The sequence below is a fragment of the Ranitomeya variabilis genome, chromosome 7 (genome assembly GCF_051348905.1).
Source record: "Ranitomeya variabilis isolate aRanVar5 chromosome 7, aRanVar5.hap1, whole genome shotgun sequence".
NCBI lineage: Eukaryota > Metazoa > Chordata > Amphibia > Anura > Dendrobatidae > Ranitomeya > Ranitomeya variabilis.
The window spans coordinates 166,964,475-166,981,678 of record NC_135238.1 but is presented as its reverse complement, the minus strand read 5'-3'; the positions used below and the strand labels follow the sequence as shown (position 1 = coordinate 166,981,678).

General features: G+C 43.5%; 1 protein-coding gene across 1 annotated transcript in view; it reads right to left on the bottom strand.

Annotated features, from left to right (window-relative positions):
• The window catches only part of LOC143785752 (uncharacterized), a 368,406-nt gene that overhangs the window by 59,173 nt on the left and 292,029 nt on the right, over positions 1–17,204 (bottom strand). The window contains exon 9 of the mRNA XM_077274844.1: positions 653–695. Within this exon, the coding sequence (XP_077130959.1) occupies positions 653–695 (43 nt within the window). The remainder of the gene's footprint in view (positions 1–652; positions 696–17,204) is intronic.

The window sequence follows — 17,204 nt, the reverse complement described above, 5'->3', positions numbered from 1 at the left end:
GGCATCTTTCCATACCTGAAGTGCAAGAAAAATGCTCAAAAGACTGAACATGTGACCAGCAGGTCATTCTACAACAGAATTATATAGGAAGAGTCTTTTAAGCAGTTTTTTCAGTTGATTTTTTTTCTGCAAGTTTTCAGACTTGACCCACTTCGAAAAACTCTGCGTGCACATAGCCTTAGGAGTCATGCCAATTACAAAAATTAGAATAGTAGAATTTTTAATAAGCAGACTGAAAGACAATCTGATAACACACAACATGAAACTGCAGAAATCATTGGTCCTTTATGTATCCTTCTTTTATAGTGGTCCATGTATAGTGAAATTAGCCCAAAATACACACAAAATACAAAAAATGTAATCTCTTGTTTGCCTTCACAAAATTTACAATCTTCACACCTTGGCTTTCCAACAGTGCAATTAAAATAATAATTGTAGGTCCAAACACGAAGCAGAATTGAAATATTTTCCATTAAACAAGCATTTTTTGGGCAAAAATAAAATAAAATGCCCTTTGTTAAGTCTATCAGCTCTTCAATGTCATTATCACTGCATAATGTTCCACAGCATAGAAAGAGTAACATTTCCAACTAGTGAATATATGTGATAATAAAGTGGAGGAAAATGGCTGCAGGTAAATAGTTTAACTTACGGTTTTGTGGAGGTGGTGGTCCAGTTCCATTATGGCTTTCAGTCTGAAAAAGAAAAAATAATGCACCCAGCGTGGTTACAGGTAATTTATTGCAGTAAGCGGATATCTGAGTGAAGTTACACACTGTGTTATCTCCTGTGCCACATTTGTCAGGCTGTTAGAGAACAATGTGCCATGTATTTAGAGTCATCCTGACATAAGACGGCCAATAAGTGAAGATTGGTTATTGGGAATAGGGATAATATTACAAATGTCATTGTAATCATATTGCAACCATATTCATGGCATGGCACTTACAGTATCTTACAGTATCTCACAAAAGTAAGTATACCCCATCACATCTTTGTAAATATTTTATTGTATCTTTTCATGGGACAACAATGAAGATATAACACTTTGATTGAATGTAAAGTAATCAGCGTACAGCTTAGGCACCCCTGTTCGAAATTACTGTTACTGTGAACAATTAAGCAACTTGTAGATTAATTGATTTCTAAAAGGCTTAGAGTGAAAGATGATACATTTACTTTGAATGTTAGGCTAAAAAATATATTTTCACATTTTACATTTTAAAAATTACAAAAAGGAAAATGGGATAATGCAAAAGTTTGGGCACCCTACATGGTTAGTACTTAGTAATTCCCCCTTTTAAAAGTATCACAGCTTGTAAATGCTTTTTATAGCCAGCCAAGAGTTTTTCAATTCTTCAAGGGCTTTTCATCCATTCTTCCATGGAAAATTCTTCCAGTTCTGTGAGATTCCTGAAATTTATTGTGAGGACGCAGGAGAGGTTCTCCTCTGACAACTCTTTCATGAAGGCCATATTTGTGAAGGTGTTTCAGAACAGTAGAACAATGTACCACAGCTCCATAGTCTGCTAAATCTTTTTCAAAGTCTTTTGCAGTCAAGCAGGGGTTCTGATTTGCCTCTCTGAAAAACCTACTAGCAGCTCTCGGTGAAATGTTGCTATGCTATGCAAGGTTGCCAAGCTTCAGAGCTTCCACCAGGTTATGGCCAATATCACACACGACCATGCCTTGTTGTAGTTTCAGGGGTGAGAGTTACTGATCAATTTGGTCTGCTAGATCTTTCAACAACTCTGTGGCGGTGTGCAGTTTGTAACCTAAGCAGATTAGTTTCAGCAGAGCTTGTTGACACTTGGCCGAGGCAGTACTGTAGTGCTTCCAGCTTGTGACTGATGTTAACGTTTCTGAGATAGAGGAAGAGGAAGAGGTGCAGGAACTGCTGTAGAATGTGGGGGCAACCCTGATTGAACCAGGGCCCGCAATCCTCATTGTCAGTAGCATGTGTTCCGTCCCCGGTCTGACTGGGTCCCAGCTTCCGCAATGTTCACCCAGTGTGCCATCAGTGAAATGTAGCATCCCTGACCACAAGCACTTGTCCAGGTGTCCGTGGTTAAGTGGATCATCCCAGTAACAGTGTTGGTCTGGGCATGGCTGACGCTATGAGACATGTAAAGCGGGCACTGCACACCAAGAGAAATATTGGCAGCTGGGGACTAAGTACCAATGGACGGCCCCTACCATGAGGTTACGGAAAGCTTCTGTCACCACAATCCTAAATGGCAACATTTCCAGGGCAAGCAGTCTCAAAATTTGGCCATTTAGTATTGTGCCCTGTGGATGGGTGGCTGGGTATTTACGATTGCATTCCAAGGAGTGGGGTAGAGACAACTTAACACTGCGCTGGGACAAGAAGATGGATCTAGTTGTTGACTGTGGTAGCAAGGGTGCAATGACAGGTGCAGAGTGGGAAGCATCTTTGCCTACATCATGAACAGGGGATTGGCGTACACGTATAACAGGGGAAGAGGCAGTGGTGTCACCCGCAGACACTGTTTCTGGACCCTGGCGTTCGGCCCAAGTAGTCGAGTGCTTTCCTTCCATGTGCCTGAGTGTTATGGCCATGGTCAGACTGGTAGTTGTGCTGCACCTGCTGATGCTGCCATGGCAGATGTTGCAAATGACCTTTTTTTGTATTAACTGGACAGTCTTTAAAAAAGTGCCAGACTTTTTGAACACCTAGCCCTTGGCTTGGAACTCCACCCATGTAGGTGCTCTGGGGAACAGTTGCCTACATTGTGTTTCTGGCCACCCCACAGCCTCTTCCTGCCTGTTGTGGTGCTGCAGATCCCTCCCCCTGTGCACTGCTGTCCTTGCCCTGCATGTCACCTTCCCAATATAGCGATACTATTTCTAACCAAACAATATATCCAAAAAAAGGGAAGTGCAAAAACCCAAGTAAAATCAAAACTATTTGTTGATTCATCAGATATAAATGAAGTTAAGACACAAAATAATTAATTATAAGGGTATGGAACAAAGGCAGAGTGAATCCTGGGCTGCCAAATTCATGGATGTAACATATGTCACAAGTAAGTAAAGATGGACAAATGTTTAGGTAACGATAACCACATAACCACATGGGTATATGTCACAAATATAAAGTGAATGCCAAGTGGACTAAGTGGTCAATATAAATATGTGGCAATCGAGATCAAGCAATAAGGTGATTGTATAGAGGCAGTGCACTGGTATAACTGGTCTAAAGTACAGAAATTGAATAGAAAAAAATGAAAAATATATGAAGAAAATAGATTAAATTTTTTTTTTGTACATTGCATACAGGCCCATGAACATAAGAGGCTACCACAAACAAGGCATCAATTGTGGCAGACAGCCATAATGAGTGTGAATACACACAAAGGGTCAACAAGGAATGTTTCACAAGCATTGAAAAAACAATGTGCTAAAGTGCAAATGCATGGGAAATTGAAGCATGTAATAGGTAGTAGGCAAGTGCAAGTGTAGCAAAATCCAAAGGAAATTACATGAGGACTAAGTAAGAATGCTGCCAATACCTGGATAGTGAGGCTGCTCGGGCCGACAAAAACCCCAACGCGCATTTTGCAATCACTTCTTCCGGGGGGGGGGCTGTAGATGATATACACTTCCTATGTGGTTATTGTTACCTAAACATTTGTGCATTTTTACTTGCTTGTGACATGCAGTGGGGGAAATAAGTATTTGATCCTTTGCTGATTTTGTAAGTTTGCCCACTGACAAAGACATGAACAGTCTATAATTTTAAGGGTAGGTTAATTTTAACATTGAGAGATAGAATATCAAAAATAAAATTGAGAAAATCACATTGTATAAATTATATAAATGTATTTGCATTTTCCAGTGAGAAATAAGTATTTGATCCCCTACCAACCATTAAGAGTTCTGGCTCCAACAAAAGAGTTAGACGCTCCTAATCAACTCATTATCTGCATTAAAGACAGTAGTCTAACATAGTTACCTTTATAAAAGACTTCTGTTGCAGACTCAATTAATCAGTCAGACTCTAACCTCTACAACATGGGCAAGACCAAAGAGCTTTATAAAGATGTCAGGGACAAGATCATAGACCTGCACAAAGCTGGAATGGGCTACAAAACCATAAGTAAGACGCTGGATGAGAAGGAGACAACTGTTGGTGCAATAGTAAGAAAATGTAAGAAATACAAAATGACTGTCAATCGACATCGATCTGGGGCACCATGCAAAATCTCACCTTGTGGGGTATCCTTGAACATGAGGAAGGTGAGAGATCAGCCTAAAACTACATGGGGGGAACTTGTTAATGATCTCAAGGCAGCTAGTACCACAGTCACCAAGAAAACCATTGGTAACACATTACTCTGTAAAGGTTTAAAATCCTGCAGTGCCCGCAAGGTCCCCCTGCTCAAGAAGGCACATGTGCAGGCCCATCTGAAGTTTGCAATGAACACCTGGATGATGCTGTGAGTGATTGGGAGAAGATGCTGTGATCAGATGAGACAAAAATTGAGCTCTTTGGCATTAACTCAACTCACCGTGTTTGGAGGAAAATAAATGCTGCCTATGACCCAAAGAACACTATCCTTGCAGTCAAGCATGGAGGTGAAAACATTATGTTTTGGGGGCTTTTCTCTGCTAAGGGCACAGGACTACTTCACAGCATCAATGGGAGAATGGATGGAGCCATGTACCGTAAAATCCTGAGTGACAACCTCCTTCCCTCCACCAGGACATTAAAAATGGGTCGTGGCTGGGTCTTCCAGCAAGACAATGACCCAAAACATACAGCCAAGGCAAACAAAGGAGTGGCTCAAAAAGAAGCATATTAAGGTCATGGATTGACTTATGGAGAGAATTGAAGCTCCGAGTTGCCAAACGACAGCCTCAAAATCTTAATTTAGAGATGATCTGCAAAGTGGAGTAGACCAAAATTCCTCCTGACGTGCGTAAACCTCATCATCAACTACAAAAAACGTCTGACTGCTGTGCTTATTTCTCACTGGAAAATGCAAATAAATTTATATCATTTATACAATGTGATTTTCTGGACTTTATTTTTGATATTCTATCTCTCATTGTTAAAATTAACCTACCCTTAAAATTATAGACTGTTCATGTCTTTGTCAGTGGGCAAACTTACAAAATCAGCAAAGCCATCCATGTGCTGTACGTGTTTTTCATGGACGCATAGACTTCTTTTGGCCCTTATCATCCATGGTGCCATTTACACAGACACCTGGTCCGTGTAAAAACATGGACATATCCACAACAATACATATTATAATGGGTACATGTGGCATCCATGAAAAAAATGGATACAAGGACCCAGCCTAACTGTTTAAAAAGACTAAATTCAGAAAAAGGGGGCAATATTTCAGGAACAGGCAGATACAGGAACAAAAAATAAAAATAACGCCAGATTCAGGAGAACAGCAAGATTGACACCACATAATAAGATTATATATGTAATTGACTAGTCCTTTGATGTGTGAAGGGGCTGTAGTTTGAGTAGAGTTGAATATTTCTATAGTGTCAAGTGTTTTCTGTCCTGTTGTATGTAATACTGTCCTTGTTCCACCTTTCTACCTCTATATATCTCTACATGTTGATAATTTTCTGTTGATTTACTGGTTTTCGGACAATATTTGGTGATTTATAGTCAGGCCACAGCTAATAAACTATACAGAACTGTTTTGGCCAGTAGGGGGCACTGCTTAGATATAGAATCAGTCATTATCTAAATCTACCATCATATAATTTTAGACATTAGCAAAGTGAAGTTTACATTCACTTTATAGCTGGGATTTTACCCCATGGCTTTGTAGAGCCTAATGAAGTTTATTAAATAATCATATCACATCTCGGTGTTTGAGCTTTATTAAATAATTCGTCTCCAGAGGTCAGTCACTTCATGCATTTGACCTTTCTGTTTAATAAAAAACAAGAATGTGGAAATTAGCACCCATGTGGGGTCCGTGCCCTGGTATTTAAAACATGGAAACCAAGGAAGGGAGGGGTAGGGAGTATAGGCTTAATTGGAAATGTCGGCTTTCAAACTTAACTCCTTCTTTCCAGATAGTAGCACAAAAAATAAAAGTAGTAGAATTGACATTTGTATTACTATTTGTCAATACATGCAGACAGATAACAAATGACCCTACTGCTTCTCTTTTGAATCTCTTATATGTGGGAGAGCATTCCTTTAAAAATAATGTAAAACAACAAGCAAATCTATATATATATAAGAGGCATCGTGATTACTCGCTAATCCTGCCCCCTGCACAGTAGCTCTGCCCCCCACCCCATTACCACACACAATCCCGCCCCACCACATTACCACACAATCCAAACCACATCACCACACATAATCCCGCCCCCCACAAATCCCGCCCCCACCACATAACCACACATAATCCCGCCCCTTCAACACAGCACCACACATAATCCCACCCCCAACACATCCCCACACAATCCCGCCCCCCAACAAATCAGCACATATAATCCTGCCCCCCCACCCCATTAGCACGCATAATCCCACTCCCCACCACATTACCACACATAATCCCGACACCCCACCACATTACCACACATAATCCCGCCCCCACCACATTATCACAGATAATCCCGCCCCCCACCACATTCCAAACATAATCCCATCCCCCCACCACATTACCATACATAATCCCACCCCCCACCACATTACCACACATAATCCCGACCCCCACCACATCACCACACATAATCCCGCCCCCCCACATTACGACACATAATCCTGCCCCCCCACCACATCACCACACATAATCCCGCCACCCCACCACATTACTACACATAATCCCTCCCCCCCACCACATTACCACATGTAATGCTGCCCCCCACCCCGTCACCAAACATAATCCCACCCCCCACATCACCACACATAATCCCGCCCCCCACCACATCACCACACATAATCCCGTCCCCCCACCACATTACTACACATAATCCCGCCCCCACCACACCACCACATATAATTATGCCCCCCCACCACATCATCAACATAATCCCACCCCCCAACACATCACCACACATAATCCTGCTCCCCCACCCCATTACCACACATAAAAATTACCACACATAATCCTGCCCCCCACCACATTACCACACATAATCCCGCCCTCCACCACATCACCACACATAATCCCGCCCCCCCACATTACGACACATAATCCCGCCCCCCACCACGTCACCACATATAATCCCGCCACTCCACCACATTACTACACATAATACCTCCCCCAACCACATTACCACACAAAATGCTGCCCCCCCACCCTGTCACCACACATAATCCCGCCCCCACCACATCACCACACATAATCTCGCCCCCCACCTCATCACCACACATAATTCCGTCCCCCCACCTGTTGTGAATTTGGATTCTGGGCTCCCCCGGTGGCTACTGGTGGAATTGAACTGGTGTTTTTATCTTCTCTGTTCACCTGTTCCCATCAAGATGTGGGAGTCGCTATATAACCTTGCTGCTCTGTTAGTTGCTTGCCGGTCAACAATGTTATCAGAAGCCTCTCTGTGCTTGTTCCTGCTCCTAGACAACTACTAGATAAGTTGGACTCTTGTCCATGTTTGTTTTTGCATTTTTGTTCCAGTTCACAGCTGTAGTTTCGTTACTGTGTCTGGAAAGCTCTTGTGAACAGGAATTGCCACTCTGGTGTTATGAGTTAATGCCAGAGTTTTAAAGTAATTTCTGGATGGTGTTTTGATAGGGTTTTCAGCTGACCATGAAAGTGTCCTTTCTGTCTTCTGCTATGTAGTAAGTGGACCTCAAATTTGCTAAACCTATTTTCATACTACGTTTGTTATTTCATCTTAATTCACCGCCAATACATGTGGGGGGCCTCTGTCTCCTTTCGGGGTATTTCTCTAGAGGTGAGCTAGGACTAATATTTTCCTCTGCTAGCATTATTTAGTCCTCCGGCTGGTGCTGGGCATCTAGAATCAACGTAGGCATGCTACCCGGCCACTGCTAGTTGTGCGTTAGGTTTAGTTCATGGTCAGCTCAGTTCCCATCTTCCAAGAGCTAGTTCCTATATATGCTGATGCTATGTTCTCTTGCCATTGAGAACATGACAGTTTGACCGGCCCACTAAAGGGTTAAAATCCTTGGCTGAGAAAGGAGAGAAATAAGAAGTCTGCTGAGAATTTTTTTTTTTTTTTTCTCCTTCTAATCTTTGAATGGCTCTGTGTCCACCTGTTTGTAATGGATCTTCAGAGTGTAACTGCAGGTTTGAATAATCTCGCCACGAAGGTACAAAATTTGCAAGACTTTGTTTGTCATGCACCTGTATCTGAGCCGAGAATTCCTTTGCCGGAATTTTTCTCGGGGAATAGATCTGGGTTTCAGAATTTTCGAAATAATTGCAAATTATTTTTGTCCCTGAAATTTCGCTCTGCCGGAGACCCTGCACAGCAGGTCAGGATTGTGATTTCCTTGCTCCGGGGCGACCCTCAAGACTGGGCTTTTTCATTGACACCAGGGGATCCTGCGTTGCTCAATGTGGATGCGTTTTTTCTGGCCTTGGGGTTGCTTTATGACGAACCTCATTTGGAGCTTCAGGCAGAAAAAACTTTGATGTCCCTATCTCAGGGGCAAGATGAAGCGGAAATTTACTGTCAAAGATTCCGTAAATGGTCTGTGCTTACTCAGTTAAATGAGTGCGCCCTGGCGGCGACTTTCAGAGAGGGTCTCTCTGATGCCATTAAGGATGTTATGGTGGGGTTCCCTGTGCCTGCGGGTCTGAATGAGTCCATGACAATGGCTATTCAGATCGATAGGCGTTTGCGGGGGCGCAAACCAGTGCACCATCTGGCGGTGTCCACTGAGAAGTCGCCAGAGAGTATGCAGTGTGATAGAATTCTGTCCCGAAGCGAGCGGCAGAATTTTAGACGGAAAAATGGGTTGTGTTTCTATTGTGGTGATTCTACTCATGTTATATCAGCATGCTCTAAGCGCACTAAAAAGCTTGATAAATCTGTTTCCATTTGCACCTTACCGTCTAAGTTTATTCTATCTGTGACCCTGATTTGCTCTTTGTCATCTATTACCACGGACGCCTATGTCGACTCTGGCGCCGCTTTGAGTCTTATGGATTGGTCCTTTGCCAAACGCTGTGGGTATGATTTAGAGCCTTTGGAGACTCTTATTCCTCTGAAGGGGATTGACTCCACCCCATTGGCTAATAATAAACCACAATACTGGACACAAGTAACTATGCGTATTAATCCGGATCACCAGGAGATTATTCGCTTTCTGGTGCTGTATAATCTACATGATGATTTGGTGCTAGGATTGCCTTGGCTGCAATCTCACAACCCAGTCCTCGACTGGAGAGCTATGTCTGTGTTGAGCTGGGGATGTAAGGGGGCTCATGGGGATGTACCTGTGGTTTCCATTTCATCATCTATTCCCTCTGAAATTCCTGAGTTCCTGTCTGACTATCGTGACGTCTTTGAAGAATCCAAGCTTGGTTCATTACCTCCGCACCGAGAGTGCGATTGTGCCATAGATTTAATCCCGGGTAGTAAATACCCAAAGGGTCGTTTATTTAATCTGTCTGTGCCTGAACATGCTGCTATGCGAGAATATATAAAGGAGTCCTTGGAAAAGGGACATATTCGTCCATCGTCATCTCCCTTAGGAGCCGGTTTTTTCTTTGTGTCAAAAAAAGACGGCTCTTTGAGACCGTGTATCGATTATCGGCTTTTGAATAAAATCACTGTAAAATATCAATACCCATTGCCGTTGCTGACTGATTTGTTTGCTCGCATAAAGGGGGCCAAGTGGTTCTCTAAGATTGACCTTCGTGGGGCGTATAATTTGGTGCGAATCAGGCAGGGGGATGAGTGGAAAACCGCATTTAATACGCCCGAGGGCCACTTTGAGTATTTAGTGATGCCTTTTGGTCTTTCAAATGCTCCGTCAGTTTTCCAGTCCTTTATGCATGATATTTTTCGCGATTATTTGGATAAATTTATGATTGTGTATCTGGATGATATTCTGATTTTTTCGGATGACTGGGACTCTCATGTCCAGCAAGTCAGGAGGGTTTTCCAGGTTTTGCGGTCTAATTCTTTGTGTGTGAAGGGTTTTAAGTGTGTTTTTGGGGTACAGAGGATTTCCTTTTTGGGATATATTTTTTCTCCCTCTTCCATTGAAATGGATCCTGTCAAGGTTCAAGCTATTTGTGATTGGACGCAGCCCTCTTCTCTTAAGAGTCTTCAGAAATTTTTGGGCTTTGCTAACTTTTATCGTCGATTTATTGCTGGTTTTTCGGATATTGCTAAGCCATTGACCGATTTGACTAAGAAGGGTGCTGATGTTGCTGATTGGTCCCCTGACGCTGTGGAGGCCTTTCGGGAGCTTAAGCGCCGTTTTTCCTCTGCCCCTGTGTTGCGTCAGCCTGATGTTGCTCTACCTTTTCAGGTTGAGGTCGACGCTTCTGAGATCGGAGCTGGGGCAGTGTTGTCGCAGAAAAGTTCTGACTGCTCCGTGATGAGGCCTTGTGCCTTCTTTTCCCGTAAATTTTCGCCCGCTGAGCGGAATTATGATGTTGGGAATCGGGAGCTTTTGGCCATGAAGTGGGCTTTTGAGGAGTGGCGCCATTGGCTTGAGGGGGCCAGACATCAGGTGGTGGTATTGACTGACCACAAAAACTTGATTTATCTTGAGACCGCCAGGCGCCTGAATCCTAGACAGGCGCGCTGGTCATTATTTTTCTCTCGGTTTAATTTTGTGGTGTCATACCTACCGGGTTCTAAGAATGTTAAGGCGGATGCCCTTTCTAGGAGTTTTGAGCCTGACTCGCCTGGTAACTCTGAGCCCACAGGTATCCTTAAGGATGGAGTGGTATTGTCAGCCGTTTCTCCAGACTTGCGGCGGGCCTTGCAGGAGTTTCAGGCGGATAGACCGGATCGTTGCCCACCTGATAAACTGTTTGTTCCTGATGATTGGACCAGTAGAGTCATCTCTGAGGTTCATTCTTCTGCGTTGGCAGGTCATCCTGGCATTTTTGGTACCAGGGATTTGGTGGCAAGGTCCTTCTGGTGGCCTTCCCTGTCACGAGATGTGCGAGGCTTTGTGCAGTCTTGTGACGTTTGTGCTCGGGCCAAGCCTTGTTGCTCTCGGGCTAGTGGATTATTGTTGCCCTTGCCTATTCCTAAGAGGCCTTGGACGCACATCTCGATGGATTTTATTTCAGATCTGCCTGTTTCTCAGAAGATGTCTGTCATCTGGGTGGTGTGTGACCGTTTCTCTAAGATGGTCCATTTGGTTCCTCTGCCCAAGTTGCCTTCTTCTTCCGAGTTGGTTCCTCTGTTTTTTCAAAATGTTGTTCGTTTGCATGGTATTCCTGAGAATATCATTTCTGACAGAGGGACCCAATTCGTGTCTAGATTTTGGCGGGCATTCTGTGCTAGGATGGGCATAGATTTATCTTTTTCGTCCGCTTTCCATCCTCAGACGAATGGCCAGACCGAGCGGACTAATCAGACCCTGGAGACATATCTGAGGTGTTTTGTGTCTGCTGACCAGGATGATTGGGTTGCTTTTTTGCCATTGGCAGAGTTCGCTCTCAATAATCGGGCCAGCTCTGCCACTTTGGTGTCCCCGTTTTTCTGTAATTCGGGGTTTCATCCTCGATTTTCCTCTGGTGAGGTGGAATCTTCGGATTGTCCTGGAGTGGATGCTGTGGTGGAGAGATTGCATCAGATCTGGGGGCAGGTGGTGGACAATTTGAGGTTGTCCCAGGAGAAGACTCAGCTTTTTGCCAACCGCCACCGTCGTGTTGGTCCTCGGCTTTGTGTTGGGGATTTGGTGTGGTTGTCTTCTCGTTTTGTCCCTATGAGGGTCTCTTCTCCTAAGTTTAAGCCTCGGTTCATCGGCCCGTATAAGATATTGGAGATTCTTAACCCTGTTTCCTTCCGTTTGGACCTCCCTGCATCCTTTTCTATTCATAACGTTTTTCATCGGTCATTATTGCGCAGGTATGAGGTACCGGTTGTGCCTTCCGTTGAGCCTCCTGCTCCGGTGTTGGTTGAGGGTGAGTTGGAGTACGTTGTGGAGAAAATCTTAGACTCTCGTGTTTCCAGACGGAGACTCCAGTATCTGGTCAAGTGGAAGGGATACGGCCAGGAGGATAATTCTTGGGTGAATGCATCTGATGTTCATGCCTCTGATCTGGTTCGTGCCTTTCATAGGGCCCATCCTGATCGCCCTGGTGGTTCTGGTGAGGGTTCGGTGCCCCCTCCTTGAGGGGGGGGTACTGTTGTGAATTTGGATTCTGGGCTCCCCCGGTGGCTACTGGTGGAATTGAACTGGTGTTTTTATCTTCTCTGTTCACCTGTTCCCATCAAGATGTGGGAGTCGCTATATAACCTTGCTGCTCTGTTAGTTGCTTGCCGGTCAACAATGTTATCAGAAGCCTCTCTGTGCTTGTTCCTGCTCCTAGACAACTACTAGATAAGTTGGACTCTTGTCCATGTTTGTTTTTGCATTTTTGTTCCAGTTCACAGCTGTAGTTTCGTTACTGTGTCTGGAAAGCTCTTGTGAACAGGAATTGCCACTCTGGTGTTATGAGTTAATGCCAGAGTTTTAAAGTAATTTCTGGATGGTGTTTTGATAGGGTTTTCAGCTGACCATGAAAGTGTCCTTTCTGTCTTCTGCTATGTAGTAAGTGGACCTCAAATTTGCTAAACCTATTTTCATACTACGTTTGTTATTTCATCTTAATTCACCGCCAATACATGTGGGGGGCCTCTGTCTCCTTTCGGGGTATTTCTCTAGAGGTGAGCTAGGACTAATATTTTCCTCTGCTAGCATTATTTAGTCCTCCGGCTGGTGCTGGGCATCTAGAATCAACGTAGGCATGCTACCCGGCCACTGCTAGTTGTGCGTTAGGTTTAGTTCATGGTCAGCTCAGTTCCCATCTTCCAAGAGCTAGTTCCTATATATGCTGATGCTATGTTCTCTTGCCATTGAGAACATGACACCCACCACATTACTGCACATAATCCCGCCCCCCACCACACCACCACACATAATTCCACCTCCCCACCATATCTGTTGTGAACTCTATTTTTGGGCTCCCTCTAGTGGTCACAAGCGGTACTGTGTAGTGTTGTCTTTCTGCAGGTTGGCTTCATCACCTGGTTCGTTATCCTTGGTTGGTTTCCTATTTAGCTCACCTGGATACTCAGTTCCTTGCCTGCTATCAATGTATTCAGTGCTCTTCAGATTCCTGGTGACTACCTTGCTCCCAGTCTCTCCAAGACAAGCTAAGTTTTTGTTTGTTCAGTTTCTGATTATCAGCGTTCATCATGTTTTTTGTCCAGCTTGTTAAAATGTGATTTCTTACTTGCTGGTTGCTCTAGGGGACTGAGTTTCTCCCCTCACACCGTTAGTTGGTGTGGGGGTTCTTGAAATCTCAGTGTTGATATTTTGTAAGGGTTTTTTACTGACCGCACAGACCCCTTTTCTATTTTCTGCTATCTAGAATTAGTGGGCCTCTTTTGCTGAATCTGCTTTCACCCCTGTGTATGTGCCTTCCTCTTACCTCACCGTTATTATCTGTTGGGGGCTTCTATATCTTTTGGGGATTATTTCTCTGTTGGCAAGAGAGGTCTTTCTTTCTCTCTAGGGGTAGTTAGTTCCTCAGGCTGGCTCGAGACGTCTAGGATTTTAGACACGTTCACCGGCTGCCTCTAGTGTGGTTGGATAGGTTCAGTTTTGCGGTCAGTCCAGTTTTCCACCTCCCTAGAGCTTGTCCTATGTTTAGTCACCTTGCTGGAGTCATTTGTGATTCTCAACCACTAAGGATCATAACACATATCACCAACATAATCCCACCCCCCAACACATCATCACACATAATCCCGCTCCCCCACCCCATTACCACACATAAAAATTACCACACATAATCCCGCCCCCCACCACATCACCACACATAATCCCGCCCCCAAACACATCTCCACACATAATCCCACCCCCACCACATTACCACAAATAATCCCGCCCCCCCACCACATTACTACAGATAATCCCGCCCCCACCCCATCACCACACATAATCCCACCCCCACCACATTACTACAGATAATCCCACCCACCGCCATATTACCACACATAATCCTGCCCCCGCCACATTACCACACATAATCCCGCCCCCCAGCACATTACCACAATAATCCCACCCCCCCACCAAATTACCACACATAATCCCGCCCCCACCACATTACCACACATAATCCCGCCCCCCACCACATTACCACAGATAATCCCGCCCCCCACTACATTACCACACATAATCCCGCCCCTCACCACATTACCACACATAATCCCACCCCCCACCACACAAAATCCTGCCCCCCAACACATCACCACACATAATCCCGCCCCCCAACTCATTGCCACACATAATCCCGCCCCCCCACCACATTACCACACATAATCCCCCCACCACATTACCACATATAATCCCACCCCCCACCACATTACCACACCTAATCCCGACCCCCACCACATTACTACAGATAATCCTGCCCCCCCACCACATTACCACACATAATCCCACCCCCCACCACATTACCACACTTAATCCCACCCCCTCACCACATTACCACACATAATCCCACCCCCCCACCACATCACCACACATAATCCAGGCCCCCCACAACATCGCCACACATAATCCCGCCCCCCCACCACATCATAACACATAATCTCGCCTGCCCACCACATCACCACACATAATACCACCCGCTCACCACATCACCACACATAATCCCGCGCCCCCAACACATTACCACACATAATCCCGCCCCCACCACATTACCACACATAATCCCACCCCCAACACATCACCACACAATCCTGCCCCCCACCCCATTACCACACATAATCCCGCCCCCCCACCACATCACCACACATAATCCTGCTCCCAACACATCACCACACATAATCCCGCCCCCATCCCATTATTACACATAATCCTGCCCCCCCACCCCATTACCACACATAATCCCGCCCCCAACACATCACCACACTATTGTTATTAACTTCATTTTAAGTTAATTTACCACCTGCGTAAGCGCTATTGAATGTTGTCATTATTTACTTTAATCACCAGCGGCGTTAATTAGATAGCAATAAGCGCGCCGAGCGTTAGCTGGCTGGAAACATCTAGTGTAATATGTAAGGAATTCCCAATAATGTAAAACAACAAGCAAAAAAGAATGCATAAGGAATTCCCAATAATGTAAACAACAAGCAAAAAGGAATATACAAGGAATTCCCAATAATGTATTACAACAAGCAAAAAGGAATATATAAAGAATTCCCAATAATGTAAAACAACGAGCAAAAAGGAATATACAAGGAATTCCCAATAATGTAAAACAACAAGCAAAAAGGAATATACAAGGAATTCCCAATAATGTAAAACAACAAGCAAAAAGGAATATATAAGGAATTCCCAATAATGTAAAACAATGAGCAAAAAGGAATATACAAGGAATTCCCAATAATGTAAAACATCAAGCAAAAAGGAATATACAAGGAATTCCCAAAACATTTAAAACAACAAGCAAAAAGGAATATATAAGGAATTCCCAATAATGTAAAACAACGAGCAAAAAGGAATATACAAGGAATTCCCAATAATGTAAAACAACAAGCAAAAAGGAATATACAAGGAATTCCCAATAATGTCAAACAACAAGCAAAAAGGAATATACAAGGAATTCCCAATAATGTAAAACAACAAGCAAAAAGGAATATTCAAGGAATTCCCAATAATGTAAAACAACAAGCAAAAAGGAATATACAAGGAATTCCCAATAATGTAAAACAACAAGCAAAATGGAATATACAAGGAAATCCAAATAATGTAAAACAACAATCAAAAAGGAATGTACAAGGAATTCCCAATAATGTAAAACAACATGCAAAAAGGAATATATAAGGAATTCCCATCAATTCTCGCAAGAACTCCACATATATGGTCCAAGCATGACATTTAAGACACAGTTTTCTCTGGAAATATTTCATTACATGGATCATATATGAATTGTTCGAATTGCTCATTGACTTAAATGGGGGCTGAGGAACAATAAGAAATTGTGTTTCTTTAATTTAATTTAAAAGGTATTTCCTTTGGTCTGGATTATAAGAGCAAAAAGTAAAACACAAACTTGTCTCAAACTTGCAGATACTTCTCAGGGTGAAGCACAAAAAGACTCCCATAAACAATTGACAGGCTGCTGAACCCACCAATATCAAATATGTAATGTATGTGGTGGCTTCCTAATTCTCTCTTTAAAGATGCTTTACATAAATGCTGTTTTGTGCTTCAGCAATTTTTGTAGAATCAGATTCGTTAAAACTTGCGATTTGTACTCTTTTTCTTAATGAGTAGCAAGCAGCAATAAGATGCACCAAATTCATTAAGAGATGCATGCTACTTAATTAATTCAGTGCATATTATGAGTGGCAGGGACTGGAGTAACACTCCCCTTGAGAAAGCACACCTCTTACATGTGCCATGGTTATTCTTGATTCATGTTTTCTATTTTTTATATAATTTGTCATTAAAATGTATTTATTTTAATTATATTTCTATTACTCCTCTTTTTTGAGCGGTGTTTTTTGGATACTTGTTATCCATTTTTTGTGTGTCATTTAATTAAATCAGTGCATATTATGAGTGGCAGGGACTGGAGTAACATTTCTAGCACAAGAAAGACCCTATTCCTGCCCAACTGCTCCCAAGCTTTGCCCATTTTAGTAGGGCTGCAAATGCTAAAAGTCACACAATTTTTGCACAACTAAGCAATGAGCAAACATTTTTGTGACTTTTTAAAGTGTGTCACTTTGATGAATTGGCTACTTCATTTCCCATAGAAACTGGCCTTTTTTTCAGAGTCTTCTCTGGGGTGTGCCTTTTCACCCCACCCTGCCAGATGCTGTCGATCACAGATCAGGGTGGTCTGAGGCTGCTAGATCTATTGTTAATCTGTGACTGACCTACCCTGGGCTGGTGTGAAAGCACACACCTCCGGAGAAGACTCTGAGAAGGCTGGACTGCCAAGTTGTGATTGACAGCATCTGGGAGGGAGGGGTGAAAGTGCACGCCCCCAAAGAAGACTCTGAAGAAGTGCCCA